The 26,036-nt window shown below is 48.2% G+C and overlaps 2 protein-coding genes across 2 annotated transcripts in view; one reads left to right on the forward strand and one right to left on the reverse strand.

Annotated features, from left to right (window-relative positions):
• Positions 1–26,036, forward strand: part of LOC119452904 (caskin-2) — a 341,285-nt gene that overhangs the window by 81,131 nt on the left and 234,118 nt on the right. The window contains exons 3-7 of the mRNA XM_037714861.2: positions 3,919–4,016; positions 19,281–19,426; positions 21,290–21,385; positions 22,290–22,420; positions 23,827–23,935. Of these exons, the coding sequence (XP_037570789.1) occupies positions 3,919–4,016; positions 19,281–19,426; positions 21,290–21,385; positions 22,290–22,420; positions 23,827–23,935 (580 nt within the window). The remainder of the gene's footprint in view (positions 1–3,918; positions 4,017–19,280; positions 19,427–21,289; positions 21,386–22,289; positions 22,421–23,826; positions 23,936–26,036) is intronic.
• Positions 6,777–17,514, reverse strand: LOC119452905 (uncharacterized). Its single transcript, XM_037714862.2, has 6 exons — positions 17,184–17,514; positions 16,007–16,181; positions 13,613–13,692; positions 11,522–11,622; positions 9,940–10,472; positions 6,777–7,242 (listed from the first exon to the last, which is right to left on the reverse strand). The coding sequence occupies exons 1-6, from the start codon at positions 17,332–17,334 to the stop codon at positions 6,939–6,941; spliced, it is 1,344 nt and encodes a 447-aa protein (XP_037570790.1). The 5' UTR covers positions 17,335–17,514; the 3' UTR covers positions 6,777–6,938.

Below are 26,036 nucleotides of genomic sequence, written 5' to 3' on the forward strand. Positions count from 1 at the left end.
TGTTTCAGCGAACACGTTAAAAAATATCTGGAGGTTGCCTGTAGCAGATAGCACAATTCTACTTCATGAGCTGGTCTACTCGAAGAGGCGGACATTACTTGCACATAAAATTTAAATGCAGGGTCGTTCCCCTCGAGATGCAGACTGAGCCTTTATTCACCAGAGGTAGAGCCGCAATGTCCGGATTGTGGCGAATCGTACTGCTCGCTGGCGCACATGCTCTGGCAGTGCTCCGCGTTAAGCGGCACCGTGTTCAGTAAAGAAGAAGACGACCACCAGACCCAGCTCCGGGCCGTCCAGTGGGCTCACGAAAGGGCGGAGGCTCACGGGCTTCCCGTCCCAACGTGGATATGGCCCGCGACCCCTGCCGACCACTAAACCAAGAGTGGGTGGTGAGGAGTTCCTCAGGACTCAATAAAGTTGTTTCCTCCTCCTCAATGATCGACTAATTAACAAAACATTCACTAATTCAGTTTTTAACTAATTACTGTATGGCCCGTATTGCAATTTACAAATCCAATCAATCAATCAATCTGTTTATTTCCGTCTTTCGTGTACACGATACAACGAAAATAGGTGGAAAGAGAAAAAAGCTGCTTTGTCGCAGCTTGACTGTGCTCTTGCCACCCGCACAGCAGATATGCATGCAGGAAATGAGCATACAGAGAAGTTCTTCTTTTATTTTTGCAGCTTCAAATGAAGATAAACCGTCTCACGAATGTACGAATAGCATAATATGAAGTATTGAAAGCTAAATGCACACAAAATACAAACAGAAAATGCATGAGGGCACGTATAAGATATCAACATAAAAATTAATCAAGCATTTTAGCATAATTAAATCAAGAAAGATCTATTCAAGATACTAGATTCTAGAAACTACACGAAGATCAAATATTTCCTTTTTTTTGTTAGTATTGTTAGTGGAGTTCGCAAGGCGATCAGATCCACTTGGAACGAATTCTCAGGATGACACCAGTTTCGAGATATCAATTCCCGAACTATGTGGAGAAATGCATTGGCGTTCCAGTTAATTTTGTGCTTGAATGTATAAAGCAACGTTTTGGACATAAAACGACCATTTGGGACACGACGGCCGTGCAGGCGTGTGAAATCGTTGAGGAGAAATGCATTGGCGCGTTCCAATTACTTTTGTGCTTCAATGCATAAAACGACGTTTTGTTAAGAAAGTAAGTGGAACGCCAATGCATTTCCCCGCAAAGTTCGGGAATTAATATCTCGACACTGGAATCATCCTGAGAATTCGTTCCAAGTGCCTTGCGAACTCCACGGCTAGAATTTGCAAATTTCAATATGGGCCATAAAGTAATCAGTTGATAACTTATTTAGTGAAGTTTAAATTTGTTAATTAGTCGATTATGCGTTTAAGTTTGTTGAGCAAGTAATGTCCGCCTCTTCGAGTAGACCAGCTCATGAACTAGAATATTGCTATCTGCCACAGGCAATCTTCAAACAATTTGAAAGTGTTCGCTGAAACACCCTGCATATTAATGCAGGGTGTGTAAGCTGTGAGGTGAGTCATAGGCGCATAGTGGGTAGAGGAAGATGTTGCCCGTTGCTACTGTGTCGGAAAAAAAAGAAGAAAAAAAAAAGGGGGGGGGGGGGGGAGGAAGGAAACAAGGTCGCCACAGACTGCTTCACGTGACAATGCGTCGGAGACTTGTCTCGTATTATTCTTCACGCGTTTTCAAGGATCAGGTATCTGCTTCAAGCGGAGGCTAAACTTAATCTTTGATATAAACAGCGCATAGAAGACGGAGGTCCTTAGTGCAGACAAATGTCCTTAGTGCATTGCTCAAGTCAAAGATGAATCGTATTACCAACGTACCAGCCCAAATCTGACGCTCCTGCTGTAAACGTACGAAAATTACGGCTGACCCAAGGCACTTGTATAGCGAAGCTTTCTTGAGTCGTTTATATGCCATACAAAGAGACACACTATACGTGTGTACTTGTATTTCATTTTCAACTTACGTAATTGTTTACCAGCGCCGTGTGGTGCTAGCCCCGCGCTATTTCGTGCGACGAATGGCGCCGCTGGCTTTTGAAAGCCCCGGATGAGCACTTTCAGCTAGTGTCTGTTCAGCGGGGAAACGCGGTATCATGGCGTGTTTTGTTACCCCGAAAGTGGCATAACAGCATCGCCTCACCGTTTAGCGGAGAGAAGGGCTGCCTTAAGTACGACAAATAATTTCCCCTTTTGTTGTTCGTTTGTGTGTGTGTGTGTGTATGTGTGTGCGTGTTCGCGCGTCTGTCTAAAGACGCCCAAGTACGTGTCATCGTAAAAGCCAGCCCTTAGTGAAACACGTAGTCAACCTCTGGAAACGTATTTTCGCGAACTACAGGAACGCACCCAAGCAGCAGTACGTAGCACCTCGTAACTGAAGCAAGCGAAGGTAATGACCACTTGTTTATGGGCTGGGTGGTTCTTATGCTACACGCGGAGGAAGGAAATTGGCTGGGAGGGAGCGTGACGTCAGCTACAGCGTCGGCGAGGCAACCTTCTCTGACGCAGACCCTCCTTTCCTTCGGTACAGTGGCTAGAATGGGCGCCGTACCGAAGGAATGGGCTGGGAATGGGCTACAATAGAGCCACTGTACCTTCGGTGCGCATATTCGCGTTGATTCTTGGGAAATAAGCCCTACATGGTTGCCGCACCTTTCAGGGTATTGTTTGGTTCGTGGTAGGCCTTAACGACCCTTCGCCAACCGCCCTACGCCCAACTCTCACCCGCACTCTCCGCGCGCTAGGTGGCTAGAAATTACCGCTTGCCTATCTGTGTCAGGCTTATTTTCCGCGAGCCTTTCATTTATAGGTGTATTCGATTCGCCTGCACCACGTGAACCAGCAATGGCGCCCGCTGAACCGCGCCGTTCGGTTGAAAAGGTGCAGGGAAGGTGTCAGGACTGGTTCACGACATTGCTGCACCCTCTGCACTGTCAGTGCCGACTCGGTGCAATCGTAGAGGTGCGAAGCAGCGGCGCAGCAGACGATGCAGTACACGGGCGCAAGCGCCGTTGAAACTCCGCTTACGCGCGTCTATATACTGAATGTCTACTCAAGTGTGGGGTGTATTCACGCCTCAGAAGCCGATCGTACCTGCAGTTAAAAAGACCGTCGAACTTCCGCACTCGATGCACATTAATTAGTCGGCGAACGCCTGCACCGCTTCTCCACCTCGGCGTTCGTTTATAGTGTCGCGTTGTGCCTGCACCAGATAAATCGAGCTGCACAATTTCCCAACTTCTCGTGCACCGCCGAGAACTGGTTTAGAGTGATGCAGGCAAATCGAACGGACCTTATGTTTTTTATGGCTACACTTCAAAGTAGCCACGTGACGATCCCTCCAAGCCTATTTCTTTTCCCTCCGTGTTGCTGCACGTCTCCTGCATTGCGCAAGAAAGAAAGAGAGAAAGAAGAAAATAGATCGTCTCACAGAAGGCGAAGAGGGAACAAATGCGCCTCGGTAGTAACCGAGTAACCTTTATGTTATAGGTTACTTGCAACTACAGGTTAACTTAAAAGTTACTGCGCTAAGAGTGTAGACACGCTTCCCGCTCGAAACATTTAGCTTGGGACAAAATAATGTCCACGGTAGGCCCAGCACGGGTACGTTTGTGGCATGTGATGTGTTGGACAACCGCACGTGTTCACACTGAGAGTACTTTCTTCCCTCTCATTTCTTTCTTTTCATCCCTTTAAACTCTTTCCCCCGTGTAGGGTAGCAAACCGGACGTGCGTCTGGTTAACCTCCCTGCCTTTCCTTTCTTCTTTTTCCTCCTCATCCTCCTGACCGCTGAGCGAAATATCTGTATACGCTCGTCTCGGACTCTGCTGTCGTCTGTGAGGTTGAGTCGCGAGCATTGTTGATGTGACGTGCCTTATTTCCTCCCCAGCATGTCGAGCCTGCACCAGGCGGCGCTGCAGTGCTCGGTGCCCGTGATGCGACTGCTGCTCGACCTGGGGGCCACCGTGGACCTCAAGGACTCCAGGGGTGAGTGTCTCGCATTGAGCTCATTTAAGCATCCTTTCTGTTTCTTCTTTTGTCTTCTTAGCATAACAAAGCCCCGGAGTGTGTTGATGGCAGTGATAAACACACACGGGGCGAGTATTTTTCGCGAACTTTCGCGAGCCGACCATGCACGTGACCTCTGCTCTTACCACATACTGCGGTGGATGCGTCGCACGAGTAGGCGTCGCTCCCGACGCGTTTACCGTTTCGGGACTGCGCGAAACATGAACAACTTACGAGAAGGCGAAGGTGTATACATAGTTTCGCTTTTCGACATTCATTCGTGGGTCGGCGCGCGTTTCACTGGCACTGCTGGAACTGAAAGTTCGGCGAGGCAGTTTGTTCAGTAGAAGCAGCAAACACAGTTGCAGCGCCGAGAAGCACGTAGCACCAGTTTGTACGAAGTGCATTGGACGGATGTACATGTCCCAGAATCGGTCCTGTACGCTTTGCGCAAGACATACTAATTTCAGATGAGATAATTGAGATGGTCCGAAAATGAGAAGAATACACGGGGAAACGCTTTATAGGGTATATTCATTACCAGGACTGGGTGAGCCCATCACTGCTCAGTTTCCGTGATCTTACGAAAACCAGAGCACCCAGCATAACATAGACGGTGTTTCATTTAACTTAAGCCAAACTTTAAAAATATGCATATGCCACCTAGCTAGACAGAACCAACGTAATGTTGTTCGCCCTCGCTTGGAGATACTCAGATCATTTTTTTTTGCATTCCGACTAATTACATAATTAGTCTTAATTAACCAGCTTCTCAAATATTATAATTAGATGAAAAGTGTCAATGAGAAAATTGTAGAGCAACACGAGAATCTCCCGATGCAGCTTTCTGTCGCTCGGTACGTGTTACATAAAAGTGTTTTACCGAGCATGAAAGAAGCCCGCGAATACGCGCAATTCTGCCGCACGACTGGCCGCTTGAGGCTCTTTGTGTGTATTCGAGGGCTTCTTTCACGCTCGGAAAAACGCCTTTATGTAGCACGTATTGAGCAACAGAAAGCTCTACAGAAGTAACAGAATGGCTACTGTAGGACTAGCTGTCCAAAAACGCTAAATAAATGGATGCCGAAAAAAGATTTAAGTTGAAAAAAAAATATTAGCGTAGCTTGCACTAGTGGCGCTAGGCTAAACAAACAGCGGGGCTGATCGGCACCTAGCACTACCAAGTCATCCCCAGTATTTCCCGGAATTTATTGATTATTGATCGATTAGGTATTGATTGGCTATCGCAAGGTATTGGTCACGTATTTGGGCTAGGCTAAGCACTACCAAGTCATCCCCAGCCTTTTCCGGAATTTATTGATCATTGATCGATTATCGATTGGCTATCGATTGGCCATAGCAAGGTATTGGCCACGTATTTGGGCTAGGCTTAAAACACCTTCGCTAGTTCACAGGGGTATGTGCCATTGCGCTTGGACCCTTTCTGCACAACCGCCAGGATCGGCCCACATTTTCTGTTTGCTCTGTACGGACTAACGGTCGGCTTAAACAGCTCCGCTGTTAAAAAAGGGCAAAAATTGCTGAATGGACTTGTGTGTCTTTAGACACATGCAAAGGGCGCGTTGGAAGGAAAACGCAACTGGTTGTAGCGCAACCGATAAATGTGCTACACCACTCGAGTGTCAAAAACAGTAAGTGACGGCGAAACAAAGCTTACTTTACACATTTTGTTTCTGCACTCCTTCGAAAACATTTGCCGTTTATTCACTTCAGATAATTTGCGATACTTTGTTTAGCAGACGGCAAACAGGAACCAGATTTTTGCACTCGGCATTACGAAATATTTGGTTCGTTTCTAATGTTCGAAAATACCGAATACTTCCTTTTCGAATGCGAATACTATAGTGTGTAATATTCGGTTCGTATTCGAAACTTGGAATATTTGCCCACCCCTATAGCGCAACGTTCTGGCCTAGTTTTAACACGAAAACATTATATGCCCGATGACGCGGAAAATCCGGCGTCCATCGTTATCATCCGATGGTGCCAAAAATCCTCGTGCCCAAGTGATGACGTCACGTTCGCGGCGCTGGACCTGCTGCGGCTCGCACTGCGAAATCTCACGGTCAACAGCCACGGCGTCGGACCTTGTCCACTCCCAAAATTGGATTAAGGTGGATGAAGGTTGGTAGAAATTAGAGCAAGGAGGATTAATGTGAAGTTTTAATTTAAGGCGACAGCTTAGACAAGTCCTCATGCTTTCGCATTCAAATCACATAGGGATGCTTAAGTGACTGTTGCCTTATATGTCTCATCGTTCAGTCGACCTTCAACGTCCTTGAGCGAAAACCGTGTCGTCGAAGCAAAGCCGTACACGATGACGACTCGGTGTAGTAATTCACTTACTACACTGAACCGGCATCGTGTCTTACCTATATGCAAACGCTCACGCAACAATTTTGATGGTGCGCGGGTCACTGTCGTCACCGGGTTAATTAAGATAGAGTTAATTCAGGCACTCGAACCCTTCGGCGGGAGTCGAATCCACACACTTTGGCGTTAAGGCAAAGTTAATTATGGGGCAATCAATGAATATAGGATTCATTAAAGCACTCGGACCCTCGACCTTTGGTGGGAATCGCAACCACGACCATTGGTGTTAATTAGGGCGAGGTTATTTAGGACACAGCTAATTAAGGTAGCGTCTATTAAGGCACTCGAACCAGCGACCTTTGGTCGGAAAAAAAACTAGTAATCAGAAGTAACAACGCATTCGTATGACAATGTCAAGTAATTTAATGAATGTCTCTTGAGCGCGCAGGCTTTCGCCTTCAACCTCTTTGGCGTATGCTAAAGTGACTGTCAATTTTTTCTATTCTTGTTCGGGTTTTCACTTTCGCTGATGAGGCGCATTCAGCGCAGAGTTTGTAGGACGGCTGCTCAGCGGTTCGCAGCACTGGCTTTGTCGGCCGCCCTTCGCTCTTCGTCGTCGTCGTCGGAGTCCGGTCGTCGAGCTTCGGCGTCGGCGATCCGCTCTTGCAGCAGCCTGAGCATGTCGATCTGCACGAGCGACTTGCTCTTGGCGTCCAGCCTCGACATCGGGCCCCTCAGTCCCAGCAAGAACAGTGTGTCGCTGTCCCCGGCGTCCACTCGCATCTCCGTCTTGACGGATTTCGCACCGACCGGGCCGCCAGCCACTGACGAAGACGACGATGCCATCTTGTCGACGATGGTCGTGATGAACCTGCGTGCGACGGGAACAGTGTGCGTTGCATATAGTACAGTGGATGAAATGTTGAAACGGTGACGAAATGACGCGTATAGAGGCTTTCGCCATTGTGTCCTTCACCCGCTGAGAGAGAAGGAAAGGCAGGGAGGTTAACCCTCGTATTCAGAAATGCATCTTAACTTGAAGTTCACGATTGGCTTTGTTTAAATGACGCCTGTCGTGAACGCACCACAGAAACGTTATGAACGTCTTGGGCACATTCACACCAGGCGTCATTTATATCAAGTGAAGCGCGAGCTTAAGGTTAAGATGCATTTCTGAATACGGGACTTAGTCCAGTTTGCTACCCTACACGTGGGGCGGGGGATGGGGGAGTGAAAGAAAGAGAGAGGCGATCCAACGTGGCCTATGGGGTCAACCGCTTCGCTTTTCTCTTAACACCACAGGACTCGGAAGAGGCGTTGAAAATACCCTTGAGGAGCACGTGCGCGTTTTTTTTTCTTTTTTCTGCTTGGAGTGTGTTCACGGACTACACACAATATTTCGCTCACAGTTCATCGTCAATGTGAAAGGGAGAAATTGTCATCCACTCGACTGGAGCACGAAGCTATACACAGGAAGCCTGTACCGGTTTCTCAGAAATTAAGTTTAACAGTCAAAGAAAAATTGGTGCTGGTTTAGGGATCGAAACCCGGAACAACAGCGTTCCGGGGCGGTCGGTCTGCGATCTGAGCAAGCAATTCATCTTGAGTACTATAGCATGATAGTCTGTGGCGAACTTCATTGAAAGACTTCACTTGTCCCTTGCCTTTTTCTTTGTAACCACAGTTATTTATATTCATCTCTAATTATTTTATTGTCGTGTATATAACCGGGCACAACGATGATTAACTAGCGTGTCATTGACCTTTTTCCTCTCTTTTTGAGTCCTGCCTGTACGTTATCGTATGCTACTGAACACGAGGTACAATGTTCGACACGCGGTGGCCGTGATCGCATTGCGACAGGGGCAGAATGCGAAAATTTCCACGTACAAAATGCTTGCAGGTGCTCTAAATTCGGGAGGAGCCCTCCACTATATGCCGCTCATCGTTGTGGCCTTCAATTGAGTCATATAGATCAGTTACTCAGTCGCGTGTTCAAATCCATCAACCAGGCGATAGAACAATGAATCGCCCAGTTCACCGATCCCTATTTAGTGAGTCGTCAACGCCTGAAAAGAGCGATTCATCCGCCATTCCGCGACCTGCTGGTCTTAGCAATCGATCAAATATTTTCGTCGGTCAATCGACCGGCTGACGAAATAACCCGCCAGTCGGCCAGCTGCAACGAAATTTCACTTTGGCTAAATTTGTTTTACATGAGTATAGCGTACGCGAACTAATTAAAGCAATCTCGGCAAACTCGAAGGGCTGGTAATTGCATAGTGTTCTTGTCAGCAAACAGCATCTAAAGTAGACGACGCGTGTGCCTGGTGGTCGTCGTTATGACGTAAGTTTCAGCATGCCACCTCCGCGACTTCTCCACGCGCCGTGGGTAGCCGCGGGCACCGGCTTATCTCGAAGGCCATGCCGAGGACCCGCGCGCTCTAGGTCTTGCGTCACTTCTGGCATGCAATGATGGGGGCGTTTTTTTTTTCCCTTGTCTTGTTTTCAGTTCTAATATTAAAAACGGCTGTTTTTGCTAGCTTTTCGTGACGCTACCGCTCGTATTTCAAGCGTCAAATATAGAACAGAGTCTCCTCCATATCTACGCTATTACTGCGGTAGCAATTATATGGACACTCCGGGCGAATTTTTGCCGTAACCACCGCCGTCGCCGTGAGGTTCCGTATAAAGTCCAATAGCGATAAAACCGTCGCCGCGCGCCGTACGCTGTGTGTGCGAGTGAACGCGTGCGAAGGTGAGCCGGCAACCGCAGCTTAATCTCGCGCACGCGAGATAGGAAGGCGGCCGGAAGCGCGCGAACGAAGACCGCGCGCTTCCGGCCGCCTTCGGAGACGGTGGGGGGGGGGGGGGTGCATTCTGCTCTTGCGGCTGCTGCTGACGAAGCTGCCGCGCGGGCGGCGTATCTTGAAAGCGATCTGCGATGTGGGCGAAGTGTGCGCCCGTGGGAGCCTCATCTTCAAAGCGATCTGCGATGGGTACAAAGTGCATGCGCAGAGTGACGGTAGAAGTATGCACTGTGCTTTTGGCGTTTAAGTCGCGTTGAAGCGAGACGAGAGACGGCGCGATGGTCAATTTGCCCGCTGCTGCTGGCGCGCTTTCTCACTCCAGCGTTCTCACATCGAGTTTCCGCGGTCATCGAGTGAGATGTGTTCATGTTTACCTGTGCTCGCGTGACACCGTGCTTGTTTATTTAGTTAGTAAGCGGATATTGACTTTATACGGTCGATAAAGCTACTATTGTTACTTCGTATAGCTGTCTACTAATTTGCTATCGCAATCGATACTTCGCCTTTCGGGCGAAACTGAGACTTTTTGCCGTCGCCGTGATGTTCCGTACAAAATCCAATGGCGATAACACCGTCGCGGCGTGCCGTATTCTCCATGCGGGAGTGAAAGCGTCCTTACTTCGTATAGCTGTCTATTAAGTTTCGCCTTTCGGGCGAAACTGCGACTTATTTTTTCTTTCTTTTTAAACAATGCGTCTTCTTACGTGGCGCAAAATTTCGTTGAAGCGTGTCTTTAACTGGAGGGCGCTCGTGCGTACCTGCACAACGCCGCCTCGATGTCTGCCTCGGCCTTGTTCGTGTCCTCTCTGTCGCGTTCTTCTTTGACGTAGTCGCTGATGGGTCGCTCGTCCTCGCCGGCGACGTATTCCTCCTCGCCGACGACATCTTCCTCCTCGTTGGCGACGTCTTCCTTCTCGTTGGTGACGTCTTCCTTCTCGTTGGCGACGTCTTCCTCCTCGTCGGTAGAGGAGCTCCTTTCCACCCAATGTCGTCGCGTCGTCGCCTTTGGGGGTCGACCACGTTTTCGGGGGTGCCAATCGACGTCGTCGGTCGGCGGCGCCGTCGTCCGGCCTCTCGGAGTCGTTCCCTTCGGTCTCCCCCTCTTTCCCCTGGTGTTCCTCCTGAGGCCGTAGGCGCCGCGCCGCCGAGCGCTGTCCAGCGGTCCCGGCGAGGTCATACGCGGCTGTGCGATCGACTTGCGCCTTCGCGGTCGCCCACTGGCGGTCCGGCCGGAGGCGTCGTCGGGGGCCCGGGGCGACGGAGCGGCTGCTTCGGCTTCCTCCTCGGAATCCTTTTATTGGGGAAGGAGGAGAAAAAAGGGGGAATCGGGAAAACGGGAATGAGAGAGAGAGAGAGGGCTTCAGACAGGTCCCTCTATCACGTGAGATTTGTGCGTGCAGAACTGTGCGAGTACTACAGTCGAACCCGGATATAGTATATCGAATCTGAAGGGGATCAGAAAGAACTTCGATATATAGGTAATTCGGTATATAAAAATAAAATGTGTACACAAAAATTTGACAAGGGATTTTACTGCTGTTCGTTATAGATAATAATTCGTTATATCTGGGTTTGATGTAACCGGGTTCGACTGGGTTGCGTTTGGGTTGCGTTTTGGTCGCGATGGGCACGAGAAGGGGCTGAAAACACCAGTCTCAAAAACTTTTACAGTGTTTGAGAGGTGGGGGGGGGGGGGGGGTTAATCTTGTCCCCAAACAATAATCGTGATCTGTCTTGCTCTTGCTTCCTTTCATGAAGAATATGCGCTCGCTACTTTCCTGACACTCATGCTTTTTCACGCTGATAACGCGCATCCGTTCGTAACCTGGAAGTACCCGGCGCGCAGCGCTAAGGAAAGCAAGATGTATGGCAATAATTGTTTGGAACAAAGCCCGAAAGGTGCAAAGTTTTCTTAGAGTTTAGGGTTGCAATGTGGGCTTGTTAATTATCGTTTCAATCGAGAGTGTTTTTTTTATTATTATTTATTCGCACGGAGAAACCGTAAACACGAGGCACATATGACACATCATGTGTGCCTCCCTGTGCCCTTCTGCTTTCATGCGCCAAACAAAATCTCACCTCTAAAAAATTTTCCCTCGCCACTGTTCTTTCATCCGACGTGAAACACGACGTCAGGCTCGGGAGCGCGGTCTGCCCCATCTCGGAGGGCATACATGGTACTAGTATACTATGCACGACGTGTCTGTGTTGCTGCCACCGGAAATGTTTCTTCGTCGAATATCATTATTCGTCCTATCGTTCTTTCTTCTTTTTTTATGGCAGCATCTTTACATGGGCAGCCCAAACGCCCATACGCGCGTTGTATGAATAGTGACATACCGTGTTGTAGCTGGGCCCCTGTGACACGTCGATCTCGAAGTCCACCGGCGAACCCAAGCGCCCCTCCGCGCCCACGTCCTCAGTGGCTGCATCCGGGCACGCTGCGGAACACATGCACACAGTGCTAATTTCATTCATGTATTCATAGTAGTGCTTGGAAATATCCGCCAAACCGGCTATATCCGGTTTAACCGGAGGGAAGTGAATCCCGTCCTCAAAATCCGGTTATATCCGGTTATCCGGATTTCAAGAAACGGGTATTCGGAATATCCGGTTTAAATAATTGGTTAGCTGGATAGTCGAATATTTGGTCACGAACATTTGGTGCTTAACAAAAGGAAAAGAAACTTAACCAGACCAGATAGCGGGTTTGCGCGAGCGGTTGCAAAAATAACTACAAATGTAAGAATACTAGAGAGAAAGAGATGTAATTTCGGCACAACTACAGAATAACAAATATCCGGATACTATTAACCGAATAACCGATCACTCCGGTTATCCGGTTTTCAAATTCGAATAACCGGTGAAGCGAATAACCGGATAACCGGTTTTCCCGCAACACCGGTTTGATGTTGCTGCACTAATTCACGCTGTTAGCCCATACCGATTACAACAAAAGTGGAGAACATGCATAAAACAAAAGAAGTGCACTTGTGAGAAACGTCACTACTAATAAGCCACAAGCAAGGAATCAAAACCATCGAAGAACAGGCGAAGGGAAAATCGAAGGAGAACATAGGCAAACCGGCACTTAACGTGATAATTATACGAAAGCCGAGCAAATATGCTGGCCGATTCTGGTATGACCAAATGAGACCGGTAACGAATTACATTGATTGATGGCCCCCAAGAAACAGTTTCTTTTTTTTTTATTCACTTGGGTTGCCTCGCGGCATAACTTCGGAATGAAATTAAATATAAGCATGTAGGCTTTTTTTTTTTTTCGTGCAAATACTGCAAAAGCGACTCATAGAATGTGTTGTTGTCCATGAAACTGTACTTGAATAAATCATTACGCGCTGTGGGAGGGGGTATGAACACAGTGTGTCGGTGTCTTGATTCTTCGTGAGTTTCGATTAGAAAGTACTTATCATAGATTATTTTTACACGATTACGGATTACTAAGAAGCGGAATTTCAGTCTCCCATATCTGGTTCGCTTCTCTAGCGCTGGGAGTTGAGCGAGTTCGCAATACAGTGGAGGGTCTTCGCGTTGAGAGGTTGCCACAGTTGCGCTGCCCGTGACGTAGTTGATCACGTGGCTAAACTGAGAAAACAGCGACGTATATCATCATCATCATCATCATCATCATCATCATCATCATCATCATCAGCCTATATTTTATGTCCACTGCAGGACGAAGGCCTCTCCCTGCGATCTCCAATTACCCCTGTCTTGCGCTAGCGTATTCCAACTTGCGCCTGCAAATTTCCTAACTTCATCATCCCATCTGGTTTTCTGCCGACCTCGACTGCGCTTCCCTTCTCTTGGTATCCATTCTGTAACCCTAATGGTTACAGAATGGTTACGACGTATATACCAAGGTGTAAAGTTGCCCACCGCGGTAGCCCAGTGGCTAGGGCGTTGCGCTTCTGCGCTATAGGTGGCTGGTTCGACCCCTGCCGCGGCGGCCGCATTCCGATGGGGGAATGCGGCCGCCGCGTTCCCCCTCGCCGCGTTGCCCCCCAAACAAGCTCGTGTATTGGGTGCACGTTAATTAATGAAGAACGCCAGGTGGTGAAAATTAATCCGTCCCTCACTGTGGCGCGCCTCATAATCAGATCGCGGTGCTGGCACGTAAAACGCCAGAATATAATTTTTAGTATAAATGTTGAAGAATCTAAGTTTCGGCCAACATATACGGTGCCCTCTTTTAGTATGTCCTCCCGTCTGGTTATCAGCGAGGAACCAGAAATAAGCTTTAGACCGGTGAAGTATTCTCTCAAAACTTTCATTAACCTCACGACAGCAAGTAGATTACTAAAAAAAAAGGCCATACATTTTTTTTTTCATTTCGCGCCGAATCTCCAGCGCCGGTGCGTCAGTGGGACGTACCCAAACAATTTAGTTTGCAAATCATCGTCGTCCTACCGAACATAGGCGCCGCGACGTCCATCGACGTGGATTCGTTGTTGTCGGCGATGTCCGGCTCCTCCTCTTGGACCTCTTTTCTGCGCGACACAGTGGACAAATGTGGAGAGAGAGAGAGAGCTGAGAAGCAGAAACGTAAGCAAAAATCTCATGTGAGTTTTATAATGGCTTCGCCGCAATACAGCTCTGTAATGCGGGGAAGCATACACAGTGTATTGCGGTGAAGGGGAGTGAGAATTTGCGCAAGTACCAAGTGCACACAAGGTGTCATCATTTAGTACACTATGGGGGCGCCTCCGGGACACCAAAGGGGCTACGGGGACACCAATGTTCAGCAAAGCGGGAAGGGGGGAGGGGGATCAAAGCTGGTTCCAGCTTTGGTAAGTTAGCATGACTAAACATGAATGAGTAAACATGCTAGTCTAGTCCGCTGGAGTCGGGGCTGCCCTAACGTCTTTCATTGAAGCGAATCAAAAGGTCCATAAAGCTTTGTTCCGTCTTCTTTCTTTTCTGTCGTAGCGCATTTGCAACATTAAAGAGAGCGAGAGAGATATAGAGAAACGTTTATTAATAAATAAATAATAAAAGACTTCCGGCTGAGGAGCCTATTTTCAGCCCCCTCAGGCGTGAATTATCATGGACTGTCTATAAATGGGTCAAATATAGACAACTTCATTCTAACGTTGGGGGGCATTGGAAGATCAGCGATGCTGATGGCCAGAGCCAAAAAGTGCTGCCACCGCCGTTGGGGCCCTGGACTGAGATTTCCACGCACCACGGAGAGAGCCATCCCTCCCCGTGCCCGTTGAAAATAAAGCTGTTCTCTCTCTCTCTCTCTCTCTCTCATTTCGAGGCTCTCGACACTCTACTGCAAGAAAGACAAGGCGTATAGAATGATGCATCGTTAATCTTTTTTTATGAGTTGTCTTAGAGAGTAATTAACTAGCTACTTATTGTTCAGAACAATCAGTAATGCTCCCTTTTTGGATAAATATCCATCACAGGCTTGAAGCATATGCGCATGTTTATTATTGAATGCATGCATCACGAGCAAAGAAAACTTATCCTTTCTACTCGTATACATTGCTGCGCAAACGCGCCGCGTCGAATGTCTCGTCAAACGTTGCATACACGCATGGCCTCTGAGATTCGGCTCCCGCCGCGCGCAAATCTCGGAGGCCATAATTCTACTTAATTAAAATGGTCGTCTGTAGCCATACGCAGCGCATTGTGAGTGAAATCAGCACGTATATTGAGCATGCAGAGAGTGCAGTTCGCCTGAAGGTCAGTGTATGCTGCTTTTCCTCGGTCACTGGTCACCACTCTGCAGAACCAGCAAAAAATTCAGTGGTGATTGAGCGGTAAACGCGAGAGAAATGCGTTAGGCATTACGCAGGACCTCTTTGAGATCCCGAATCCTTGATTTAAAATTTAAACCGCGTTCGCCACATTGCAAAGTGTTGTTCAGGAGATCACTCGACACGCATTCCTGCCTCTTCGAGGAGTGATGTGCAACTGACTGTGGTCCGTCGTAGACGACCGTCAGTGCGCGCACGCACGCACGCACGCACGCACGCACGCACGCACGCACGCACGCACGCACGCACGCACGCACGCACGCACGCACGCACGCACGCACGCACGCACGCACGCACGCACACACACACACACACACACACACACACACACACACACACACACACACACACACACACACACACACACACACACACACACACACACACACCTCTACCACGTGACCGGCTTCGCACACTTCATACACGCACAGTTTCAAGGCGAAATCCTTATATCTATGTTTCAAGGTCGCGTTGTGAGTTACAGAAAGTCACGTGACCCAAGGAAGGCCAGAAGCAAATCAAAGCATGTCGAGTCGTGTATAAGAGATGATTAACGATTAGCAAAGGTTATTAATCATTGATTAGTGATTGGATTAAGGTGGATTAGGGTGAATTAAGGTGGACTAAGGTGCATTAAAAGGATTAAGGTCGATTAAGGTGCAAGGGTGGATTATGGTCGATTAAGGAGTATTAGGGTGGATGAAATGTGCATTAAGGAGGATTAGGATGTATTAAGGAGTATTAAGGTGAATTACAGTAGGCTTTGCAAGGCGTTCGCCTTCAAATCAAAATTAAATCGCCTCTCTTAATCGATAACCAAGGACACCTGGGATTTTTTTTTTTTTTTACTTTGACACTCCTAATGCGAACGCATGAAAACAAGTTGCGTCTTTAAATGTGGACCTCAGCTGAAGGGGTTATAGGTGAATTGAAGCATTGAACAGAGCCTCGTGTATAGCGGTTCGCGTATTGCTAGCACAAACAGCACGCATGCCGCAGGTGCATTGGCGTGCGCGTGTATTGTAACGCTTCATACCGGCGCCTGTGTCGTATGTGGTCCCTGAGGAAGTCCAGGCGCCGGAGCAGCGGCCACTGGGAGCTCGCCGTGACGAGCGCGCCTTCGGAGTTCCGCGCGCAGCCGAGCCGGATCTCGCGCACGTACTTGTCGCGCAGGCCTTTCCAGATGCGCCGACAGTCGGTGTCCGTCAGGTCTGCCAGAACCCGGGTTCGAGCACGCGCAGGAAAAAATAAGAAACGGATCAGTGGCGCTGCAAGAGACACTGCATGCGTTTCAAGACTGTTTCCAGGTGCGTGGTTAGGAGGAACGTAACAGACGACGAATCCTCAAGTAGGCCGGAACACAACAATATATAGGGCCGGCAGGCTCCACAGAGTAGTACGCTTTCCGCGCTTACAGTAGTGCTTTCACGGTGGGTTTGGTGTGGTACTCCAGTGGCCGTGGAGTTGCTCTGCTGAGTTCGAGGTTGCGAATCCGGAGTCCCCCACTACGGCGTGCCTCATGATGAGGTCGTGGTTCTGGCACGTAAAACCTCAAAATTTAATTAGTGTGGTACCCTCGTAAAGTAGGAAGAAAAGCATGTCCGCGTAAGTGCAGCAGGCTGAAGGCAGTTGGAAAATAACGTGCGGGAGTTTGGCAGTAAGACATTTTCAAGGACAGAATTAACTTTCTTAAACTTGTACAAGACAGGATATTTACGGCTAATTATTTTTTCGCGTTAAACGAAGGTGCTACAGCTCTAAACCCTAGAAAAGAAAGATAGTGACAAGGTTCCGAGTGCCGTAAGCAGTTTCATATAATAGCTTTTCTACAGTCAGTTTCGGTTTCGTTTCCCAGGAGGATACTTTCTCGTGACGTCATCACACATGGTCACGTGGGATCGGGACATTGCGACGTTTTGACACTCGCTCCAGCTCGCCTCGTATGCTGCTACATCGGCCCCCTCAACGAGTAGCAGCATGCGAGATTTGAAATTTCCGCATGCCGTAAACAACCGGCTCTACCGCGCGCCCTCGCGACCGACAGCAATAACGCACCCCCGTCTTTTAGTTTGAAGCCTCCGAGATGGCAAGTTACGGAGCGGGTATCTCGGGGGTCAATCGCTCTCCTTGTTTACGGCGGTTGACCTGGCTGCCGCCCGCACCCACGCTACGGACGCCGAACGGGCTGCGGCATTAAAAAAACTCGGTCTCACCTGCTACGTCAATGGCTTCTGCGACGGCCTCCCAATACGGTCCTCGTCTCCGCGCATTCCATCGGCTGATGTAGTTGGAATCGTAGAGGCACGGGTACTTCTTCACCTCGTCGATGATGCTGGTCTGCAGTTGTCGCCAGTTAACCTCCATTATAGAGTCGCGTTTCCTAGGCGACCGATTGGAGTGAGAATGACGTGCTAAGGTTAGCGGCACGCGTCTGCGTCTCTGTCTTGGTTAAGCTTCGTTCGTCTTGAACGAAATGCTTTACGGGGAATGACGCGGGGACAAATCCGCGCGACCCGAGCGAGCGCTTGAGCCCCGCGAGCAGCGTCAGCCAGGGAGGCGGCGCGCGCACGAAGTTTCTGCGGTCTGATAAGAGAGGGCGCAGCGACACCGGACACATCGCGCCATCTGGCGCTAGTTGCAAGAACGAGCGGCGGCGGGTGGGCCGTGGGTGGAGGATAAGCGGAGGGCGGCTTGCAGCGCCGGTCGAAGGAACGCGCGGCAAGTTTTGAATTCTGTGGGTTGTGGCCAACGTTACTAGTCTGTGTAACAAAATATTCTATAACTCTAGTTGGGGATCAGTTTGAATTTGCGCCGTGCTGGCACCGCTCGTCGGCTCTGACAAATAGCCGTTTTTCAGTAAAAATTGATCTCTCTATCGCTTTAGAAATTACATGCGCAGCGTGGTTTTACATTTTATGAAGTGGGCTTCAGATTACTGTCCCGGCATATACAGGAACACTACATGAAACAATAAAGAAGGACACTCCTGTGCGCGGGCACACGCACACGTGGGCAAAAAAATAAATGTATATATCCAGACATTAGATGACGGTGGGATAAAAGTTGTCTAAATAGGGTTAAGGTGCCTCAGGCGCCGACGTTTCGATAGGTGGACGTAACTTTGGCACAGGGGGCCTTGTCATCCTTGTCGTGTTACTTTTAACGGCTTAATACGGTGACGTCTAGTGGTGTCGCTGTCGGTGGCGGCTGTTTGTTTCTTCCTTTGCAGGCAGCCGCCACCGACAGCGACACCATGTGACGTCATCCTAGTAACCCGGTAAAACTAACACTCCCAAGATATGTACACCTATCGAAACGTCGTCCTGAGGCACTTTATCCCTGTTCATACAACTTCAATCCCACAGTGTGCTTCCACCGGTCGGCCCCCATCTTGACTTTGGATATGCATGAAGTGAAGGACATGACCCCCCCCCCCCCCAAAAAAAAAAAAAAAAAAAAAAGAAAAAGAAAAATCCGATCACTCACCAGGCATGTGTCAAGGCCACAACGACATGTCCTTACTCCGCGGCCTATTTTTTGCGCATTGATGCACAAACTCGCCCAATTCTCCACCCAGTAGAAAATCTGTATATTAACTACGCCTTTTTATTCTCCAGCGTTGCAAGAATTTGCTGTTAGGCAGCGACTTAGCCTTACTTGATGTTTCCTATGCTTTTTTTTTTTTAAGTAAGCATTTCGAAAGCACGAACTTGCTTAACTCAGCAATGTCATCTAGCACTCTAGTCTCTTTGAACGCGCTAGTGACAATGCTTCCTTCATGGTTCCCATACTTATGTATATATGAATAGTACTAATTTATGTGCCTCTCTAGAAAGACCTCCCTAACGGGACCCCACACCGTGTCGGAATTGCGTATATTACGTCGTTTTAATTTTAATGATAACTTTTTTTCGTTACTCCAATGATCCATTTGCGTGGGCAATGTATATATATGATGCGAAAATGAATTTGTTTCGAATTCAAAGAATATTCTCTTATAATTGGTAGGCCCTGCGACGTATGTTCATACTAAAATTATTAAATTATTGCTTTCCGTTGTTGTGGTTCATTCTTGCAGTGTGTGTGTGTGTGTGTGTGTGTGTGTGTGTGTGTGTGTGTGTGTGTGTGTGTGTGTGTGTGTGTGTGTGTGTGTGTGTGTGTGTGTGTGTGTGTGTGTGTGTGTGTGTGTGTGTTCGCCTGTATTTCTTTCTTTGTTCCCCATTCATTGTTCCCCCTCCCCACTGTATAATGCCGTTAGCTTCCCTTTAACTTCTGATCAATGCCCTTGAACTTGTCTTATCGCCACGCAGGTATGCGCCCTCTGCACTACGCCGCGTGGCAGGGCCAGGCCGAGCCCGTGGCGCTCCTGCTGGAGTACAACTCGTCCGTGAACGACGCCTCGAGTACGGGAGACACGCCGCTACACCTGGCGGCGCAGCACGGACACGTGCTCGTGGTGAGTATAGCGCAAACGCGGCTGGCCCGTCCGAGTTTGAGCGCGGGATCACAAACCCAGTCAAGCCGTTTGAGGCTTTTTGTACGTGCTCCGAACATGTGACAGATGTTCGAATAAGGCTGAATTCAATTCAATTCCGGCCCAGTGAGGCCCAGTTCCGGCCCAGTGAGGCCTCTCCCTGTGATCGTGCGCTAGCTGATTCCAACTTGCGCCTGCACACGCTCATATAGATATTGGAGAGTGAGAACTTCCCCGCACAATTGGCACCACTGGTAGTAAAAGCACCTCCAGCACCTGTCGAAAGGTTGTCGCAGTGCTACAGTTTACCTGACGAGGGCGGGGTGAGGGAGGCTTAAAAAATGGAGAGCCCCCCCCCCCCCCCCCCCCCCCCTGACTTTAAGCACTGGGCTGCGTTCACAAGCGGGCGGAATTGTGCGGAATTCATTGACGCCCCCGTTTCTATAGGTGTAAGTTAAATGTGGTTAAAAGTAACATGTATCGCTCTGCTACAACGTCTCTGGGCGTGTTACAATTCTGGCCAGCAGTGTAGAGAGTCCACGTTAACAGATAAGGAGACCGCTTCGAGCTCAAGTAATGGAACACATTCTGGAACCGCCTGGACGACGTATCTGCTATACAAGGACGCCCCCTCGCGTCGACAAGAAACATCCAATGAAAGCACATATTGTCGCTGTATTTTCATACTTCGCGTGTGCGAACATGTGCAAAGCACGTCGCTTACATTAGTGCGCAAGAAAGCGTGACTACGTTTTCCTGTGAGCAGACGACCTCCCGCTCGACATTCCAAGTCTTCTGCTCAGCTTTGTACGACTAAGTAGCTTGCGTGGTTTTTTTACTTCAGTGCTGTCTTCGCGAAGCCGACTTCCTAAGAATTGGAACGAGACTTAACATGGCTGCTGTCCGCTTTATTTAGCCGACTACAGCGAGCATTGGAACAGATCGAGCCTCTGATAGCTCACTTGTATAGGTTTGCGCCGAATTACACCAAGTTGTTCTCACAAGAAGCTCGCAATCTGTTGTATAACATCTACGTAAGTTGCTTCCTGTAGCGTGGTCGCACAGTTTGGGATCCTTTAACTTACATCGACCGGGACAAGATTGAAAAAATGCAAAATCTAGGAGCCCGACACGTTTTAGCAGCGCAGAGGGCTTAGCATGACTGCCGCATGAAACATTGGGACGGAAACATGCTTCAAAATAGAACATAAAAAAAAATGCGGCTTAAGTATTTCCGCAACATTTATGACTATACAGAACGAGCATATAGAGAGCGGGACAGTCATATCCAACGGCCTAATTATGTATCCAAGCGAGTGGTTCATGAACTAAAGGTATACGCCAGTACAGCATGCATATACAGAGCTGTTCAAAAGTTCATTTTGCCTCCCAAGCGATTCGTGAGTGGAATCGCTTGCCAGCTGCGGTTGACGGTACAGCTGATAAACGACAGCTGCGCCGCTGCGCTTTGACTGGATATAAGCTTGTTTGCTTGCATGCTTATAAATCTGTGCTAGCTGTCTTCTTATATTTGCTTGCCATGCTCAATATTTCTCTGTACTGCTCTCTTGCTTCCGAAACTTTGCATGTACTCGCACACACACCTCTCATTGTAATGCCACATAGGCGCTGTAGGTAAAATAAATCAATGAATTAATAAAATAAATAAATAAATAACAAGTGCCAAACTTCGCCAGTGCTTGCCGCTAGCGCTGCAGATTAATTTTTTTTTTTTTGCTTTTTGATCGTTCACGAAACTCACCTTCTTTCTTTCTTTCTTTCTTTCTTTCTTTCTTTCTTTCTTTCTTTCTTTCTTTCTTTCTTTCTTTCTTTCTTTCTTCGCAGATCGAGAAGCTGCTGAGCTACCACGCCAACCCACTGTTTCGAAACTACGAGCACAAGACCCCGCTGGACCTCGCCTGCGAGTTCGGCAGGCAAAAGGTGCCGGCCTTTTTTAAACTTTGTACAACTCTGTTCGATATCCTCTGGTTGATATAGCTATATATATATAGCACAGACAGATTCCCGCCGTTTCTCGTATTCCAGCGAACATCGCTTTGTGTTTGTTCATTATATTGTTCACACGGACGGGGGGGTGGGGGGAGGGTTATTTCATGCGTGTGTAAGCTAATTAGCGTAATAGAGCGAATTATTTTCTGCGTAGCATTATACAACCGAGCCGTTCTTGCGTACATTGTGCACCGCGCGATGACCGCTTTGCTACACTGGCCGAAATTGAAGCCTATCGAGTACCGTGTTTCACACAGCGCAACAGCGCAGCTATCGCACAGCGCAGCATATACGCGCCGACGCCTGCAATACGCCCGACGTACGCGAAATGTACGCTCACGTGTGGTTTAGTCGGCTACAGGGCCTGGCGCGTAGTGGGGAGGGTGATGCAGGCCGCTCAGGAGAGCTCTTCCCGTATCGTGCATATCGGGGTCCCCGTGTTTGAGATTGGTGATTTATAGTAACTGGCGATACGAAAAGATGAGTGACCACTATGCAATATCATTCAGAGCGTCAATCGAACGTGTAATGGAGGCGCCTTGAATTGTGACATATATAAATTGGAGCGTTAAATGTCCGAAGATCGGTGGGATCGCACGACTACTTAGTGGGTCTAAGCACAAGACTTCCTCAAACAGCTGACAACCGAAAAAACATTTAACTACATACTTGCAGCAACTCAGGCGTGACTTCTCGAACCAAATTTCGCACACTCTGCGATGTTATGATTGCCTCTGTTTCTTTTTATAGTGCGAAACTCGCTTCAAACATTTCCAGCACGTTTGCGTTGTTGTTGATAAGCTGAAGTCCCGCCGCTTGCGCACTCGTGCCACAGGCGGTGGAAGTTCTGCTGCGCAACGCCAGGTGCCGCCAGCTGCTGTACGAGAGCAGGCAGGACACGCTGGACAACGAGCGCACCACGTGCCTCCACCTGGCGGCCAGGAACGGACACACCAGCGTGCTCAGGTGCGGTCACGTGTTCCGAAGTTCTTTCTTTCTCTTTTTTAACGGCACTCCGTCGAGGGACATCGAAGGGTTCAGTTGTATTAGCAAATTATGATTCTGCAATATCAAAAAAGGTTCACTGTTACTTAGGAGATTTGGTAGAGGCGAAAACAAAACGATAGTTGGGTGGCGACGCCGCCTTCAAGTTTAAGCCGTGACGTCATGAATATATTGACATCGTCTTATAAGACTTAGTTATACGTTTTATAGGTGAGGGATGGTGGGGGGGGGGGGGGGTGGAACGGGGGGCTACATTGAAATTTGAAGGAACCAACGACTTAACTTATCAAGTTCCGAGAACTCATCCTGCTCAAAAGCAGTTCTGATACGAAACAAACCCATTAAAACATATGACGCCACGCTGACGTATACAGGCGCGTCAATTTCGGTGCGAAGTTCAAGCGAGGGAAGTTTCGCATTCGTTTTTCTTATAATCAAGCTTCTTGTGGCAAAAGAATAAAACTAAAGTTTGGAAGCTTTAGCGTTTCATTGGAATACCTTTTCGGAATATCTGGACACATCTCGCTCCTCCGGCCTCATTCCTAGGCGAGCCGCGTCATAATATAGCCATCAGTTAGATCGACTCTAAAGAGCAACGCTAACTGAGTTGAGACAGAACGAGTATTCTTGCAGAAGTTTCATCGTACGCGATTTAATTACTGGAAGGGGAAAGACGAAGTGAATGCCGAGCTTCTGCTTTTTAATTTCTGAACGAAACCACAGCGTCAGTGCATCTGTTTGAAGGCGCGGATTTCGAAGTAATATTTCTCGTATTTTGACTGACGTAGCTCTACAAAATTTCTGTAAACTTGCCAAGTTTTGTCTTTGGTGCCTTTTTGAAATACAATAAATGATTAACTCGGCCCGAGGGAATGCCGTTAAATTAATGACGTCACAGGGAGCTGGTGGCGGCGTCGGATACCCGTCTGTCGTTTTTGCCTCGTTTCTGGCATACTAAGCCCCGTCTTGTGGCACAAGCTCGTGGTGAGAGTGTCTTTTTTTTTTTTTTGGGGGGGGGGGGGGGTTGCTTACTGTAGAAGCGTAATTTAATGATATGTTGGTCAGTTCAGTCGTCGCGAAGCGTTGTAGCAGTAAACCGCATCGTAGAAATTGAGGTTAGAAAAATTTACTCTTTATGAGGAGTTTAAACAGGCGTCAACCGCACTGAACAGACTTTATATACACGTTCAGCTTTTGGAGAGAGCGAGAACGATAATCTCTATTGCATATTGATCTTGGTTGCTTCATTGCGCGTCACATCCATTCGATGCGACCTCTGTTTGCAACTCGTCTCAGAGGCTGTGAATTCGTTCACTTTTTTCCTGTTCTTAATCAAGCGGATGTCAACTTAACTGCCAACGGCGCAGGTGCCTCCTGGCGGCCGGCGCCGACATCAACCGGTCGACGCTGCGAGGCACGGCCCTTCACGAGGCGGCCATGCACGGCAAGCTGGAGGCCGTGCGACTGCTGCTGCAGGTACGTCAGCCATGCCGCCCACACTCTTGGCGCGAATAACCAACACCTAGCCAACACCGCAGGCCTTTGGTATTAACTTAGATGTACTTAGTGTACTTAGATTTAGGTGCACGTTAAAGAAACTCAGGTGGTCAAAATTACTTCGGAGTCCCTCACTACGGCGTGCCTTATAATCAGATCGTGGTTTTGGCACGTAAAACCCCTTAATTAAAAAAAAAATATTACCGTGGTAGCCTAAACATTCGTGCTGCAGTTAACGCGACTTCAGCGCAAGCCGCTGGACCATCGTGTCCGAGAACAAGTGGAAAGACCGTTGCACCTGGTGGGAACTGGGACCCGGTGAGAAGTTCCTGCAGGTTGTTCCACCACTGGACGTCAATCCGCCCTGAGAGTTTATCGCGGAGGCAGTTTAACTAAAGTGCCAATTTTCACATATAAAGGGGCATTAAAGAAAAATATTAGTCGAGCTAGATCGATGTATCATTCGACAGGAAAGTGTGTTATGTTTTTCAGTGTTCCGCTGTACGAGTTCGTTGCGTAGAAAGTTGCGGCCGAAGGTCCAGCATGCGGCGGCTCAATTTGAACCACGCGGGCGAGTCGATGCACTCTGTGAATAAGCAGTTCAGACGTCACGTGAGGGGCGTATTATAATGTCAACAACAGGTAAAGCCTCTCCGATTTCTCATTTTCCAAATGTTTTGGTCTTACAAAAGCTACGTTAATTCTCGCTACGAATGACGAATTCGCTATTACAGAAGCCTAATTCTCGACTTGATATGTTTCTTTATTATCCCTTGAACGATAACAGCCGATTTTGTTACATTGTGTAATATTAACATGTCCTGCTTGTTGTTACGTTCGCGCTGCCTTTTTTTTTTTCTTTTTTGTCGCCTGTGTTGACGTCGATTGCGGAAAAAAATACAAAAGCAACTTACAAAAAGCTTTTCCGCCCATCGCTTCTGACTATCTTTTTCCTTTTTGCGTTGACACAGTGAACACTGTGAAAAGAGACTGTGTTTATGTATACCCTGGCGTGAGCTGGCTTGTTTGCATAAGTTGTTTAGAGTTATGCATAGCGTACTCAGTCAATGATGCATTATCTTTGTTTACTAAGCGTATCAGTTCCGTGAGTGTGTACGTAAGCCTCAGCAAATATTTCATCGCGAAACTTCTCGCACACCTCGCCTACGCATCGCCGTTTGACTCAGTATGTAGCCGTAGCGCGTTCTATACTTTACTAGCGTTCTACACGATAGCGCTGAGTACGAGACCCGCACAGCTGGTCCGGTAACTCGGAGCATGCAGAATTCCGGCGAAGGCAGAATGCGACAGAACGCTCGCCAAGCTTTAGTAGGTGCGCGTTAATTCAGCTAGGTGAATTTGAAAACCCACACTTGCACTTCCGTACGGGTCCTTGTGTGCGCGTCACCCACAGTCCGTATCCTTAAGCGCATCCCTCCTGCAAACTATGGGTTACCAATTGGCCCAGCAGGCGGCGCTCTTAACTGTGCCTGCAAACACAGTTCCCGGTCAAGGAAAATTAGAAGAACTTGTTCGCGTTCATCTCTGTTCATGGAGCTCTTATTTAAAAAAATGTTATTTAATTTTGAATTTAAATAATATAGTCATTAATTGGTCAAGAAGGGGCTTGCTGAATTATACACAATTTGGGAAAACTCGCTAACAGCTTATCAAAAGCTTTATTCATGGGCTTTGCGTTATGTTTCCCGTGCCTAAGTCAGAATTTTGAGGTATCGACTTCACCGTAGCACGTATGATACGTTTTGCATTGGAGGGTTAAACAACATTCGTTCAGAACTAATCCAATCAATCAATCAGTCAGTCAGTCAATCTTGCTGAGAGACGGAGCTGTAAGGGTCACATTGCGCAGTAGCCCCGATCGTTATACTTCGCATCGGCTGAGATGCCTTTATAGCAGCGCTGCCCCGTGGCAAGATCAAGGCGCTATAAAACAGCGACAGAAAGCATAACATCGTGCACCAACTAGCCCAACAGCATACTCTACTGAAGGCTAAAGCGAATAGGAATCATTGAGAGCGTAGTTTATGGAAAATAAAATTTGAGGGGCGCTTAAGCTTCG

The sequence above is a fragment of the Dermacentor silvarum genome, chromosome 5 (genome assembly GCF_013339745.2).
Source record: "Dermacentor silvarum isolate Dsil-2018 chromosome 5, BIME_Dsil_1.4, whole genome shotgun sequence".
Lineage (NCBI taxonomy): Eukaryota > Metazoa > Arthropoda > Arachnida > Ixodida > Ixodidae > Dermacentor > Dermacentor silvarum.